Source organism: Silurus aristotelis (assembly GCF_946808225.1).
Source record: "Silurus aristotelis genome assembly, chromosome: 24".
Taxonomy (NCBI): Eukaryota; Metazoa; Chordata; class Actinopteri; order Siluriformes; family Siluridae; genus Silurus; species Silurus aristotelis.
Window position 1 is genome coordinate 8931446 of NC_139597.1, and position 13570 is coordinate 8945015.

Sequence of the window (13570 nt, forward strand, 5' to 3'; positions counted from 1 at the left end):
TAATTGAATGTTGATATGTACTATGGCTGTTGTGGTTTGTGTTGTAGGTACACCCACAGAAGACAACTGGCCAGGAATCACCTCTATCGAGGAATTCAAATCCTACAACTTTCCCAAATACAAACCACAGCCCTTTATCAATCATGCACCAAGGTACACTTGCCAGTTTTTTGTGTGTGCATGAAGGGTTGATTTTCTATACTCCTTTTACGTTTTCTGACTGTACAGTTTATCATTACAAGAGTAATTGCAAGAAAAAAAGATGGTGCTAACAGGTGTTTGATACATCACTAGATAACAATGGTTTTGGCTTAACTAATTTTGGTTAAAGTATATTTTAAGCTTTTTCTGTTGTTCTTGTGTGTCCATTATGTTCTTACCCAAGTACTTTATGATCATTAAGATTATTAATGGGCTTTTCCTGTTTATGCCAGTTGCAAAGGTGAATAAATCAAATTACGGGATAGCAGTTTGGTTTTCGAGTTGTGAAACTGCTTGCCAGTGTGTATCGAAGCTTTAGTTAAGCTTTCCTGTGTTGTCACTGCCCTTGTTTATCTTACCACTTGCTGCTAGTGACCATGACCTGTATGCGCATATGTGTATGTGCCAGTACAACAGGATATCCTGTGGAATTTTTCGAGGCTGTTCTTTTCCTTCCTCTCATTTGCCACTCTAATTTGTCACACCACTGGTGGTCACCACACTGAGCCTCACCCTTATCTTCCATTTCTTTGCTCCTCTCTCTCACTCTGCCTTCTCACAGACTAGACAATGAAGGAATTGAGTTGTTGTTGTCATTTCTTAAGGTAAGCATTACTTTAGCTGTAAAACATACTAAGTAGTACACAGAGTTTGTGCCTCTTTATGATGTCATACGGCTGAACTTTGCCTTTGTCACAATTTCTTTTTTCCTAGTACGAGTCCAAGAAGCGAATTTCTGCTGATGATTCAATGAAACACTCATACTTCAAGAGTCTGGGCATGCGTGTACACACACTGCCTGAGAGTAAGTAAAAAAAAAAAAAAAAAAAATCTGTTATAAAGACATACACACACACACACACACACACACACACAAAAATATTGGACTATTTGTTTGGAAATGGCCCTATAATACTTCCCAGGTTGATGAGCAGCAATAAGATCTTTGCTGAGGGTGTCCTGAACTCTTTTATGGAGGTGGTCACCCTAATGATAAATCTATCAAGGGCATTTGATTAGCAGAAACTGGCTGATGTATATAGCCTCCTATATCATATAAAAGCAGTGACGATGTACTTAGTTTTTCCACACGTGTTTTTCAATATGGCTTATTTTTATATTTAATTAAACATTTGTAATATGTCATGTGGTGTTGTTCATCTGAGGTTGTATTTACCTGTTAAAGGACCAGATGATATTTATTATGTCCTTATATAGACTTAAAAATGTACGTCTATATATATATATATATATATAAGATTTTCAATTGTTAACCTTGTGCTCTGAACCTACAGGTATATCTATATTTACACTGAAAGAGGTGCAACTACAGAGAGATCCTGGCTACAGGAATGCCTCATATCCAGAGACAGGTGTGTGTGTCTGTCTGTGTGTCTGTCTGTGTGTCTGTCTGTGTGTCTGTCTGTGTGTCTGTCTGTGTGTCTGTCTGTGTGTCTGTCTGTGTGTCTGTCTGTGTGTCTGTCTGTGTGTCTGTCTGTGTGTCTGTCTGTGTGTGTGTCTGTGTGTGTGTCTGTGTGTGTGTCTGTGTGTGTGTCTGTGTGTGTGTCTGTGTGTGTGTCTGTGTGTGTGTCTGTGTGTGTGTCTGTGTGTGTGTCTGTGTGTGTGTGTCCATATGTCTGTTTCATGCAAGGGAGCTGTGCAAAATGTTTTTGCAAGAAATTAAGATGCCAAACTAATTATGCACTCATACTCTTTTTTTGGGTTGGTTTTAACAGTTGATTTGTTTAAAACTTGTATGAATATACTGCATAGACATAGACATTATGTTTTGATTACGTTTGTGGTTTTTGGTTGATATACACCTCTTAAATTTGACTTCGGACTAATAAGGAGACTCAAACAGATTTTGTTTAATAGTTGAAAATACTTTGCATTTAATGTTTCTCTACAATTCTGCACTTTTTGGGTGAGACAATAATTTAGCAATCCTGGCAAATAATGAACCCACACATGCATTATAAATGTCATTATATTATCTTATTATAATGACAATGGTAATTATGTATAAAATAAGATGAAATGAGAAGTAATATATAATGACAATATGAGGTCATCGAGTTGATCTCTTGCAGTGTGTATTTTCGTCCAGCAGGGGGAGCCCAATTGATTTATTGATTTATTTATTTATTTTTTATATGAACACTCAGAACTTAAATACAGTATGTAGGCTTTAAGGAAAAGCTTTTTTGTAATTTGGAATGAACTTTTGTATTGTTTAATGTAGATTTAAGCTGCAGCGAGTCATTGATTCCATCTCTTTCTGTCTCTTCAGGAAACAACAAGAACAGAAGGCAGAGTATGCTATTCTAAGCACTGGCTCTGACAGACAAACAAACTTGCACAAGCATATACACACAAACGTGTGCGCACACATACATACATACATACATACATACACACACACACACACATTCACACATGCACACAGTGGATCAGGATGATGGCGTTTGCTCAGCAACTGTCTTGTACAGACTAACAGACTAGCCTTCCTACCCTCTTTAGTCAGTGTGTGTGTGTGTGTGTGAATGGTGGGAAAAAGGGACTGACAAGTCCAGCTCTTTTCCATCCTCCAGTGTCCAGCATGCAGCCAGTCCCAGTGATAAAACACAGCGAAGCCCCTGCCCCATTCCCGCTTCCTCAATGCAACACATCAGAGATTAGACTGTGAGAGGGAAGCGTGTATATACAGTATGTGTGTATGTGTGTATTTATTGAAAAGGTCGTTGGGCTTTTTTGCTGCTAATCAACTACTGTCTCCTTGTAACCTTCCCAACTCTCAGGCAGCCTATCTGGTTGCGGACACATCAGTACTGCCGTCAAGGATTTCATTTTATAAAAATAGTTTATTGTATTTCTGAATATAATTATGTTAATAATGTTTATATTGCAAATGTCATGTTTGTTGTTGGACACATTTTGAATCGCATCCTTTTTTGGCATGGTTATTGTAAAAAAAAAACAAAAAAAACTATAGTTCCTACACACTTTGTAGAAGCTGTACAAAAATTCCTTACTCCCATTCCAATCCTCAAAGCTCACTTTGACATTTCAGATGACCCAGAGCCTAGAGCAGAGACCCTCCTCCTTGTTGTCAGTGAGCCGTGGAAGCAGCAAGTGTGAAGCTTGTTCAGGGAGACAAACTCACTGGTGTTCAGGCTGGTGAAAGGCCACTAAACTGCTTTTAGATATGATTAAACCAAACCCATTAAAAGACCATTAGTGTGGTGAAGCAAGCCGTGATGTGGGGGTGAAGGACCAAACTGTGAGAGGGGAATGAAAACCACTGGACCAGCAGTAATCACATGATCTTTGCAGAATTGACTGAAGACATTCCTCTTTAAGGACATGTTCTCCTGTAGTGTCATTCTACTTATACTTTTCCTCAGTGAAATTCTTCTGCCTGGACTGAAGTGCTTGTTTGATTTTTTTTTTTTTTTTCAAGAGCAACTTCTTCTAATGCATCATCAGTGATTGTACAGAAGTGAGTCATGCCGGATCTCTGTAGCATTTGTGTGTGAGAGTGTGTGAGAGTGTGTGAGAGTGTGTGAGAGTGTGTGAGAGTGTGTGAGAGTGTGTGAGAGTGTGTGAGAGTGTGTGAGAGTGTGTGAGTGTGAGATCAGGGAGCTCAGACTGTACAGCAACATGTTGCACCATTCTCATAGGTTTTCTGAAGATGCATTAGTTTCATTAACAGTATTAAGAAAGAGTTTTTTTTTTCTGTTACATTTTTATTTGTCTGTGAATAATAGTATAACAGTGTGGCATGTTGGAGTCCAACAGTCTCGCAATCATTCTTGAAATTTGTTTATTTTGGAAAAGAAAAAAAAAAAAGTGTGAAAAATACAGGAACAAGAACATGGCTGTGTCGGACCAATACCTTCCCCTCCAATATTTGTACACATGAAGAAAAGATTTCAGAGAGCAGTTTTAGATTAAACTGGCTATGTTGTTTTTTGAACTGACATCTCTGTTAATTAATATTGTAATTTTACAGTTGATAGTGACTGGAGAAGCGTGTGTATAGATGCATGGAACGCCTGGTGTCTTGTAAACCTCGCCTCTGTGGAATACTGATGCTCTCAGTTGAATCTCAGCTGAATTGACCATTTAACTCTTTCTACTGCAGATATTTATTTCTCTTGATCAGTGAAGTAAACATGGTCTGTTTCCTACATAATTCGCTCCTGTCTTTTCTGTGAATACTTAATTTATAGGTGTTGTCTAAGCTGGCCTTCTTTTTCTTGTTTTTGTTAAAAATGTAAAAAATTTTCAAGCAGGCCATTGCACAGCATTCAATGCTTTCCTTTTATTGAAAACAGGCACAAATCTTCAACTCTTAGAAAGCAAAAAAATATAAAATTAATATGAGAATACATTTTCTTTTCAGTTCCGTAATGAAAAAATAACAAAGCTATTACAAAGCTTTTCTTTCCAATAGGATGATGGAATTCGTCTATTACAAAACATCTTGTCTGAATTTTTAAAAGCAGGAAAATAATACATATACACATTCTTACACAGAAAAAAGGCACAGCCGGTAGTTTAAAGCACAGTGCATACAATACAATAATATACAATTACAGACAAATTAAACAGAAAACCTGATTCACAGCCTCAGAAGGAGATTACAAACCAAAAACAAACAAACAAACAAAACTTTTAAGAAGCTCTCTGTAATATGGGTTGTAATAAGTATGCTATGTTCAGCTTTTCAGTAGGAGCTTCACTGATTAAACTCACTGGACATTAAAATAGAACTGAGAGATGAACATTCTAATAAAAGCACCAACACTGGAGGCAGTCAATGTTTTTGTCATTTGACTGTGATTTTAAAAACGATATTTGATTCCACAGCCATGTCAATTAGAATGACACGAGCACTTCTTCAATTGTGTATATGCAAGATGGACATAGTTCACCTCCAAGTGCTTTCAGCTGCCTTTTGCCATTGCCTTAGCAGCAGTTCAAAATAATATGAGGGAGGAGGCATATGTTAGCCTGTGCCATATCACCCAGCAGAATTAGCTTGTGGGTGGAAATCTATGATGACTACAATTGGAAGAACAATATATGATTCTGGTTAGGCATGTGTTGTCTGGAATTCAACGGTATCTTTGGTCCTTGCCAAATTTGGGGGTGTGTGGGCAATACACAGATTAGGACTATGTGTAATTGTGTGTTTATTATGGTCCAGCGTTACTTTATGTGTGTCTTGTAAAAATATGACCTTAAAGAATAATGTTGAGACTCTGATCCGATGATCCATTCTAAGACTGAGATTTTCCAACGGCTCACTGGTGCCATTTCACTTTCTTTGGCACAGTAATACTACCACATGAGCATATTGGTGTACAGCCCGAGTTTCGGTCTATTAATGTATTTTTTAAAAATGAAATTTGTTCTCCTTAGAATGTTGTGTGGTTATTTTTGTGGGAACTATAACCACAGGAAGATGTAGTGCAACCTCGACTTTTTAGCAAGTATTATTGTATGTGTTTGTTTTTTTATAGTTGAGAGCTTGAAATCAGGATTTTGGAGTGCTAGATGAGAGGAGAAGTGAGGAAGAGTCCAGGTTGGGGAGCGGCACGGGGAGAGGCCCGTTCAGCAGAGTAGGAAACTGTGGAGAGGAATGAACAATTACATCATCAGCTCAGCAATACACAAAATTAAATTGCCTGTACACCTATACTGCTGTCTATACTGATTATATAATGTATTTGTAAATGGGTTCGAAAACTGTTTTAAACACTACACAATTAAACATCTCTGACTAGATACTTGCTCTAAATTTAACACTTTCTTACACTTTCTCACACTCACTCACACTCACTCACACTCACACACACACACACACACACACACACACACACCTATAGCCAGCCCCTCATGACCACTAATGCATCATGGTAATGCTAGGAGAGGAACTTCCTGTTATGAGAGAGTTGAGCATGCACACAGTCAGTCTTTTTCAGTTATCACCCCCTCCCTACTTCAACAGGAAGCTCCCCTCCCCACCCCCCATATCCAGAGTGGAGAGGAAACATCTGTAGCTTATTTCCAAAATGCATACACACATACTGATACACAAGTAAATCCTTTTGCCAGAGTGACCTTAGATAAGTGGAAGAATCACTAAGAATTAAAGAGGTCTGAAGAGAAAAAAAACACAACAACCAAAATCTAGAAAAGCACCTATTGCGTGAGCTGTAAAACAATCATGCAACAGGCAGAAATATCCTTATGCCATTGCCTAGGGAAGTGGGAGTATGTGCGTGTGTGGTACAGTGTGGCGGAAGTGCATATTTTTAACTGTTGCACACATTGTCAAGAAGGTTGCCTCGGTTACCTGATCTGCTTCCTGTTGTGCTGTTTGCAGTAGAGCCACACCCAACCCCTCACAAAGCAACACGTCCATATACACACACACGCACATGCACACCTACGCACACACTATGCAGACAGTGTCCCTTGAGCCAGAACAGGAAGTATCCACAGGATTTCCCCTCTCCCTCACATGAGCAGTGAAACACGACACCAAACAGAAACACGCACTCCCTCAGCAAAAGTACACGAAATGCGCCACACACACTGATCCTCATGCACACGGTTAAATGCTCAAATACATACTCATCTTTTTATTTAGATATTCATCCCAGTGCTTACAATTGGAAACACAGATAACTGTCTCTTTCCAATAAATGTGTTACCATACTTTCAAACACAAAATCACCAGCATGTCTCACACACACACACACACACACAAAAGTAGTACTTCTTCAGATTTCCCTTTAAATGTGCATGATTCTTAGACATTCATGAGTGTGTTGCAAGTGTCTGTACCTGGAAGAGGGATCCGTGCCCCTGTAGCCGTGCTGGGCTGAGAGGAGCAACAGGACTCAGACTGCTCCAGAAATGAATGGAGGAGAGAAGAGGGCTTGGAGCCAGCAGCAAACCCGAGGGAGTCTACAGGCAAGAAGTAAAAACACACACATACACACAGACAGGGTCAGTGAGGGAAGATTCAACTTCTGATTAGACATATGTAAAATGTCACACTGTGGGTTTAATGTGTGTGGGCGTGCGTATGGTTCTTGTTTTTTGGTGAGAGGGGAAGTGTTGCTTAGGATCAAAGTCCATGTTTCACGCTTTCTCTACAAGCTGTGGTGAAGTGAGGTATAAACTGCATATGATCACTGCACTACAGCTTAAAGTGTCAAATACCATTTAGCATCAGGGTCAATGTGTTACATAGAAAGAAAATACCATATTACCCAAGTGTCACTAGTGTAATTTCAAGGACCGTTCAAATAGATTGTCCTAATATATTACTGTATGTGACGCAGTTAACCACTTGAACACTGTCCAGTCTTGGAGTCAGGATTTTCATTTTGAAGCTAGGTTCCTATTTCGATTTACTTCGCTGTACTTGGTGAATTCATCACTGAATAATAGACCTTAACATAAGCAATCAAATAAAAGGTTCAGGAGTTTAGGAGGATATCATTAGATTGTTTCATGGTTACCTTTTGAGAAATACAACTTTTGAATTTAACTGTACCATTTGTAATGAAAGAGAAAGAAAGAAAATAAATGTGTTGCTCTTTAGAGGTCAGAGACCTTGGATTACCAGCTTCCGGCCATTGAGAGACACATGAAATCAATTTCAACACTCTCTCTCCCTGTCCTGTGTCACTGCTCTGTAGTGGGCAGGATTACAGGCATATGGCTTCACTTATAGACCTCACTCCTCCCTCCCTCCCTCTCTCTTTTTCTCCAATTCTCTTCCTGTCTCACTCTTTTTTTGTTGTTAAAACTCTGCCTACTGCTTACCTATTTTCCCTAAAACGCCTTAACTTTGTTATGAGGGTAAACATTCACACAGAGGAAACTTGTGTGCAAGGTTGTGTGTACGTGAGGGTGTGTGTTACCTGTGCAGTAAAGAAGGCTGGTGTGAGGGACCCTGAGGGCAATGCAGGGCTGTTAAGGGCAATGGAACCCAGGTCACTTCCTGAAAGCAGTATGGAAGGAGCTGAGATTTCTAGACCTTTGGGTTTTCGAGCTTTTGGAGGTAGTCCATTGGTACTACTTCTTCTCTCGAGGGGCGAGGCTTGCACGTGGGCTCGCTCCCTGTGGCCAGATGATAAATTGAGAGGCTGAGCGTTCTGCTCTGATTCGTCCAGCCGAGCGTCTGGGCTTAGCCTCCGTGAGAAGGATGGGCTATGAGATGGGGACGATGAACGAGAGGAATTAGGGGAGGCTTTTGAGCTGAAGAAAACCTCTGATGAGGTAGGGGCAGGAGAGGAGGGGAGGGGCACAACTTTCTCTGACCGATTTGTGACAAACCTAATCACGGTTGGTCCTTCTTCCCCTCGTTCCACCCCTCTCCGTTTCTCTACTTTGACTGGATGCAGCATTGGAGGCGGGCCTTGGAGCGAGCTAACAGTAAAAGATGAGTACAGGCCAGAGTTAAGATATTCATTTCTGCCAGCGGGGCTTCTCAACGATGACAGAGAGAGTTTTGGAGACTCTTCCCCCTCCCCTCCATCAGACTCGGCCTCTTGTAACATAATGCTGCCCCCTTCTCGGCCAAGCTCCACTGACTGGGGATCCATTTTCAATATGTCAGGAAAAGAGACAAACTTGTACACAAACTTCTGACCAATCACCTTCTTTATAATATTCTGCAGGAGAAAAGATAAAACAACAGTAAATAAACCATAAATTATTTTTTTTTTGTGTGCAGGATTTATTAGTATTTAACAGATTGGTATATTGACTTGAATGTATTACATAATTACATACATTTTGGTTAATAATTGCTTGAACATTCTGCCTCATTTATAAATGAATACAGGCTTTACATGTACAGCATTAAAAACATTAAGTTTATTTAAAACATTTATAAACATTTAAAACTATTTTATACTATTGAGCATGCATTTTTATATCTTGCACAGACTATAGCATCTATACCAATGAATTCATATCCAGAAACTGCTATATCTTTGTCAGGGCCTGTGCCTGAGTTGGCAATACACTTTCACACCTAGTGGGAATTCAGAGACACTAGTTCACATACTGGCATTTTAGGGGACTTGGGAGGAAAATTGAGAACCTGGATCAAACCCATACCAACAATGTGTGAAATTCTGCACAGACAGTGACCTGAGTTCAGGATCACACTGGGTATTCTAGCTGTGAGGCAGCAACACTCTCCAGTGTTCCACACACACTTACTGTAAATTTAAATTTTAAATATTAATACAAAACAACCTGGTGCCTAAAGAATACCTTCATACATAAAGAGAAATAGAAACTAGAAATACTGGATTATAATGTATATTGTAAAAGGTTTTCACTTTAAAATAGAGATTTATTTCTAGTCTGTGTGTTACCTTGTCATAGTAGTAGCGCAGAGCTCGGCTCAGTTTATCGTAATTCATATTAGTTTTGTTCTTCCGCAAACCCCACAGTTTGGCCACCTCCTCAGACTTGAGCAGTTTGAACTCGCCATCATTTGACGTCCAGCAGATCAGGTGCTTATGGCTCTGGTCCAGCAACAACTGCAACAGGAACTGCCACAACGTGATGGCACTCTCCATATCTGCTACACACACAGTCAAGTCAAGTCAAGTTTATTTGTATAGCGCTTTTCACAACAGACATTGTCTCAAAGCAGCTTTACAGAAAACAACAGTGAAGGTGAATGGTGTGCGTTCTGTCACAGCAGTAAGAAAGTAAAATTAACCGTGGAAGCAGTTTTATCTTCTGCATTTTCTTCTACAACTAAATCAATAATTTGAGCATATGTTTTGATTTGAAGGACAGAGCTCTGTGTAAGCAGGTGAATGAACATTTCCAGTCAGCATACACCCAAAATGTTATACTATACCTGAACTTCCTTTTGGCATAATTTATTAGAAGTAAACTACACCGTGTGTATTTGTTGGGTAAGAACAGATGTGAGGTTTTATGAAATTACAGAGTTCATTAGGTTTACTCACTGTAGCACTGCCTGTGTGTATGTGTGTGTGTATGCGCGTGCGCCTTTTTTCCTACATATTTCCTGATAGCAGGCATGACTGCATATAACTCAGTCCTGTTACACAATTTTTATCTATCAGGAATACCCAGAAGGTTGATTTACTCTTTGTGTCTGTGTGGAATTGTTGTCTAAAGGTGCTGCTCAGTGAAACAACCGTTGATAGTTCAAGGATTTTTTATATTAGGGAAACCTTTAACAGAAGATCTACAGTAGGTATGAGTGAGCCTTTTTCACTACTACTTTTTTTTGCTCAGGAAATAAATTCCACAAAAACATTTGCAACAACTAAAAGCAAAAGGTTTTCTGAACAAAATCACCAGGCTTTTCCCTCCCTCTAACTCAGCAAGCATTTCCTGTTCTGTTGCATATTAACAAACCGGCTAATAAACGACAACAGGCGAGCAACCAGGAAAGCTGTGCTGATCTAGGGACAGCTTTGATTTGCTGTAAACAAGCATGTGTGCTTAACCACTTTTCTGAGATCAGTCAGTAGTATGTGAAGAATTCTCTGAGAAGGAAAAAGAGTGTTAAAGCTAGAAAGCACCACATTAAGGCCAAATGTTTACAGTCAGGAAAGAAGGCCAAGGTAAATATAGCATTTGTCGGATTCAGGAGGGTGGCAAAGGGTGTGGTGTTGATGGGAAAAGAAAAAGAAAAAGGTGCAAAGAGAAGAAGTAGGAGGTACAAGAAGTGTAAGGTGAGAGGGAAAAAAGTGTAGAAAAAAAGGTGAGCAACAAGGATTAAAAAGATAAAATGAAATAAAATGGGCTGATTAGGGTGTAAGAAGATATCGCCATTACTATTATTTGTATGCCTCTAAAGTAGCTAGAAGAAAAAACTAGCAGAAAAAGGATAAACTCCAGAATTTTATACAAAACGTTCACACAGACTGAATTTCCTGGCAAGCAGGACAACTCAAAGATAAGAACTGTAAAGCACTTAATCTTTTTTGAATAATTTAGAAATCCTGAGCCGACACACAGCACTGCTTTCCTTGCAGAGTCCGAGACAGGACAGAGACTGTAATCGCACTCCACAGGAAGTCTACAGCTTCAAAACAGCTCAAATTCAAACCAGATTACAACTCCCTGAATGCCTCACTGCTTCACACACGGTGTTACATAGAATATAGAGAATGTTTTCACAGTCAACATAGCATCAATAACATTACAAATGAACCACACTCTCCATATCAGAAACATTTGTAGGAAGATCTATAGAAAGCCTTGGCCAGACATGCAGTGTGAGCGAGACATTCAGTGGCAGAAGAGGCTCAGTGCTTCACTCTGATTTAGTGTCTCACCGGAGAGAACATTAGCTGCTTTGTTCAAGCAGCAAACTAACTCAGGGCACACTGCCTGACATAGACTACACCATCAGAAAGGAGAGGCTGAAGTATATCTAATCCTGCCGTGTGCCTCTAAAAACACTAAACCTTAAATGAGCAGTTTGTCACTTTTAGACCCCTCTGCTCACTGAGACAAGGTTTTTTTTCCCCCTATCCCTTCAACTGACCCCATCTACTCCTTTTACAGCACATATTTATTTTCAAAGGTACAACTGAACAGTTTTGTTCTAGTTAAAGTGGGCCAGAAACATATCAACACCAGCATGAAATATATAAACAAAGATTTGCATTTAATATTGAATTTTCCTAAGGTGTCTACATTTGCTATTATTACATTTCCATGAAGCTTTTCAGTCATCCTGATCGTGACAAATGTTCAGTAGTAGTAGCTCCAAGAACGTCTTGGCAACTGGGTTTACTAGATTGAGATTATGACTGATGAAGCCTTTTAGATGGTCTCTAAAACACACAAATACAGTTCCTTAACTAGAACAAATGTCACCCTGTAAAGACCTACAACTACAAGATGTAATTTTGGGCCTATTAACTCTTACTAAAATTAACATATTGCAGATTTAAACTTGTGAAAATCAAATTCATGTCAGTAAGATGTACTATTGGATTATCTAGGATTTGCCCTTTAAATGCAGAACAGTACATTAAATGTACATTTGGATGCTGGATGGACCAGGCTGCGATGAGGTGTAGAACAAATATGATTGGAATGGCTTGAAATGGTTAGAGAGGATGAAAAAAAGACTGCAAAGGAGAATCGACAAATTGGACTAAAAAGAAGTTAATTATTTAGGGTAGAAACTGCATGTGATTGACAGCTCTAATAGAAAGAGCCAGATTAGAAACTAAATGCGATGCATGTGAATGTAGTACCATTTTGTGAATGTGAGATCTTTGTGTAAGCACAAAACTGTAAACTTTTTTGGACCTGTAATGCTTATTTAATTCAATGATATATTATAATGTAATGTAAATGATTACTGTCTTAATTTAAGACTTTTGGTCAATTTTTTTCTCATTCCATATATTCTTTCCACTCCTCAGGCCTCAGTCAAAACAGAGCTGTTTAGAGCTCTCTTGCTGCCTAACATGCCATCTATACTACGGCTTTACAACAGAGTAATTGGGATAGTCATTAGGAATAGAAATACTGGTTTGCATTGCATCTGCAGTTGACCTCATTAACAAGCAAGGCCTTTAAATATTACAAACTACGCTTTTAAAATATTTTTTCTTTGTTAATCTATTTCTACCAGTCCCCCCATGCAGCGCTTCATCTAAAGAGATTGCTGGCTCAGACAGGTCGTTGTAAACGCCAACCCACTCTGTCTGACAGTTACAAGCACTAGAGGGCATGATGTAACTCTAGTTCAATCTACTGTCCTAGGACTAGACTGCCACACACGTGCATGAATGACGAGGTACATTGCAATGAGTAGAGAGAAGAGACTAATTATATGACAGGGAGACGGAGAGCAGGGAAAGAGAGAGAAAGTAAGCCGGGCATAGAAACAGGCTGTCTGACTCACTATCTCTGACAGTTTTATTGGCACTGAGGGACTTCTTGATTGCCTTATTTTGGGAAAATCCTGTTTCTGACATGTTTTTGTCTCACCCATGCTAACTAACATTCCCAGTGTCTCACCTCCAGCACACATTTCTGCAAATGCCCCCAAGAAATTCAGCAGTATTGAGATATTTACAGGGATTCAGATATAAGGTGGGCTTTACATGCTGAAGCTTTACCACACTGATTGGTTTGGATGCTCTCCTGTATTACTGGGTATGTAAAAGTTTTCGTTAAAATTCTAAACTTAGAGACCACAGAGAGCGTGAGTAATAGTGACACACTCATATGCCGATGTAGTCCAGGATGCTTGTACTGTGACAAAGGAGAATGTGGTCAGGAAGAGCTCATAGTCTGCCAAGATATACTGGAG

General features: G+C 39.4%; 2 protein-coding genes across 5 annotated transcripts in view; one reads left to right on the forward strand and one right to left on the reverse strand.

Moving 5' to 3' along the window:
- Positions 1–5604, forward strand: part of cdk17 (cyclin dependent kinase 17) — a 48414-nt gene extending 42810 nt beyond the window's left edge. The window contains exons 13-17 of the mRNA XM_083528934.1: positions 48–153; positions 764–806; positions 916–1006; positions 1497–1574; positions 2495–5604. Of these exons, the coding sequence (XP_083385060.1) occupies positions 48–153; positions 764–806; positions 916–1006; positions 1497–1574; positions 2495–2532 (356 nt within the window). The 3' untranslated portion in view covers positions 2533–5604. The remainder of the gene's footprint in view (positions 1–47; positions 154–763; positions 807–915; positions 1007–1496; positions 1575–2494) is intronic.
- Positions 4509–13570, reverse strand: part of elk3 (ETS transcription factor ELK3) — an 11674-nt gene continuing 2612 nt past the window's right edge. For 2 of the 4 annotated variants that reach the window (XM_083528936.1, XM_083528938.1), the window contains exons 2-5: positions 9618–9826; positions 8151–8903; positions 7063–7185; positions 4509–5839 (exon numbers count right to left, since the gene is read on the reverse strand). In XM_083528936.1, the coding sequence (XP_083385062.1) occupies positions 5747–5839; positions 7063–7185; positions 8151–8903; positions 9618–9824 (1176 nt within the window). In that variant the 5' untranslated portion in view covers positions 9825–9826 and the 3' untranslated portion in view covers positions 4509–5746. Of the gene's footprint in view, positions 5840–7062; positions 7186–8150; positions 8904–9617; positions 9830–13570 lie in introns of all 4 variants that reach the window. The other 2 variants (XM_083528935.1, XM_083528937.1) reach the window with 1 other exon arrangement.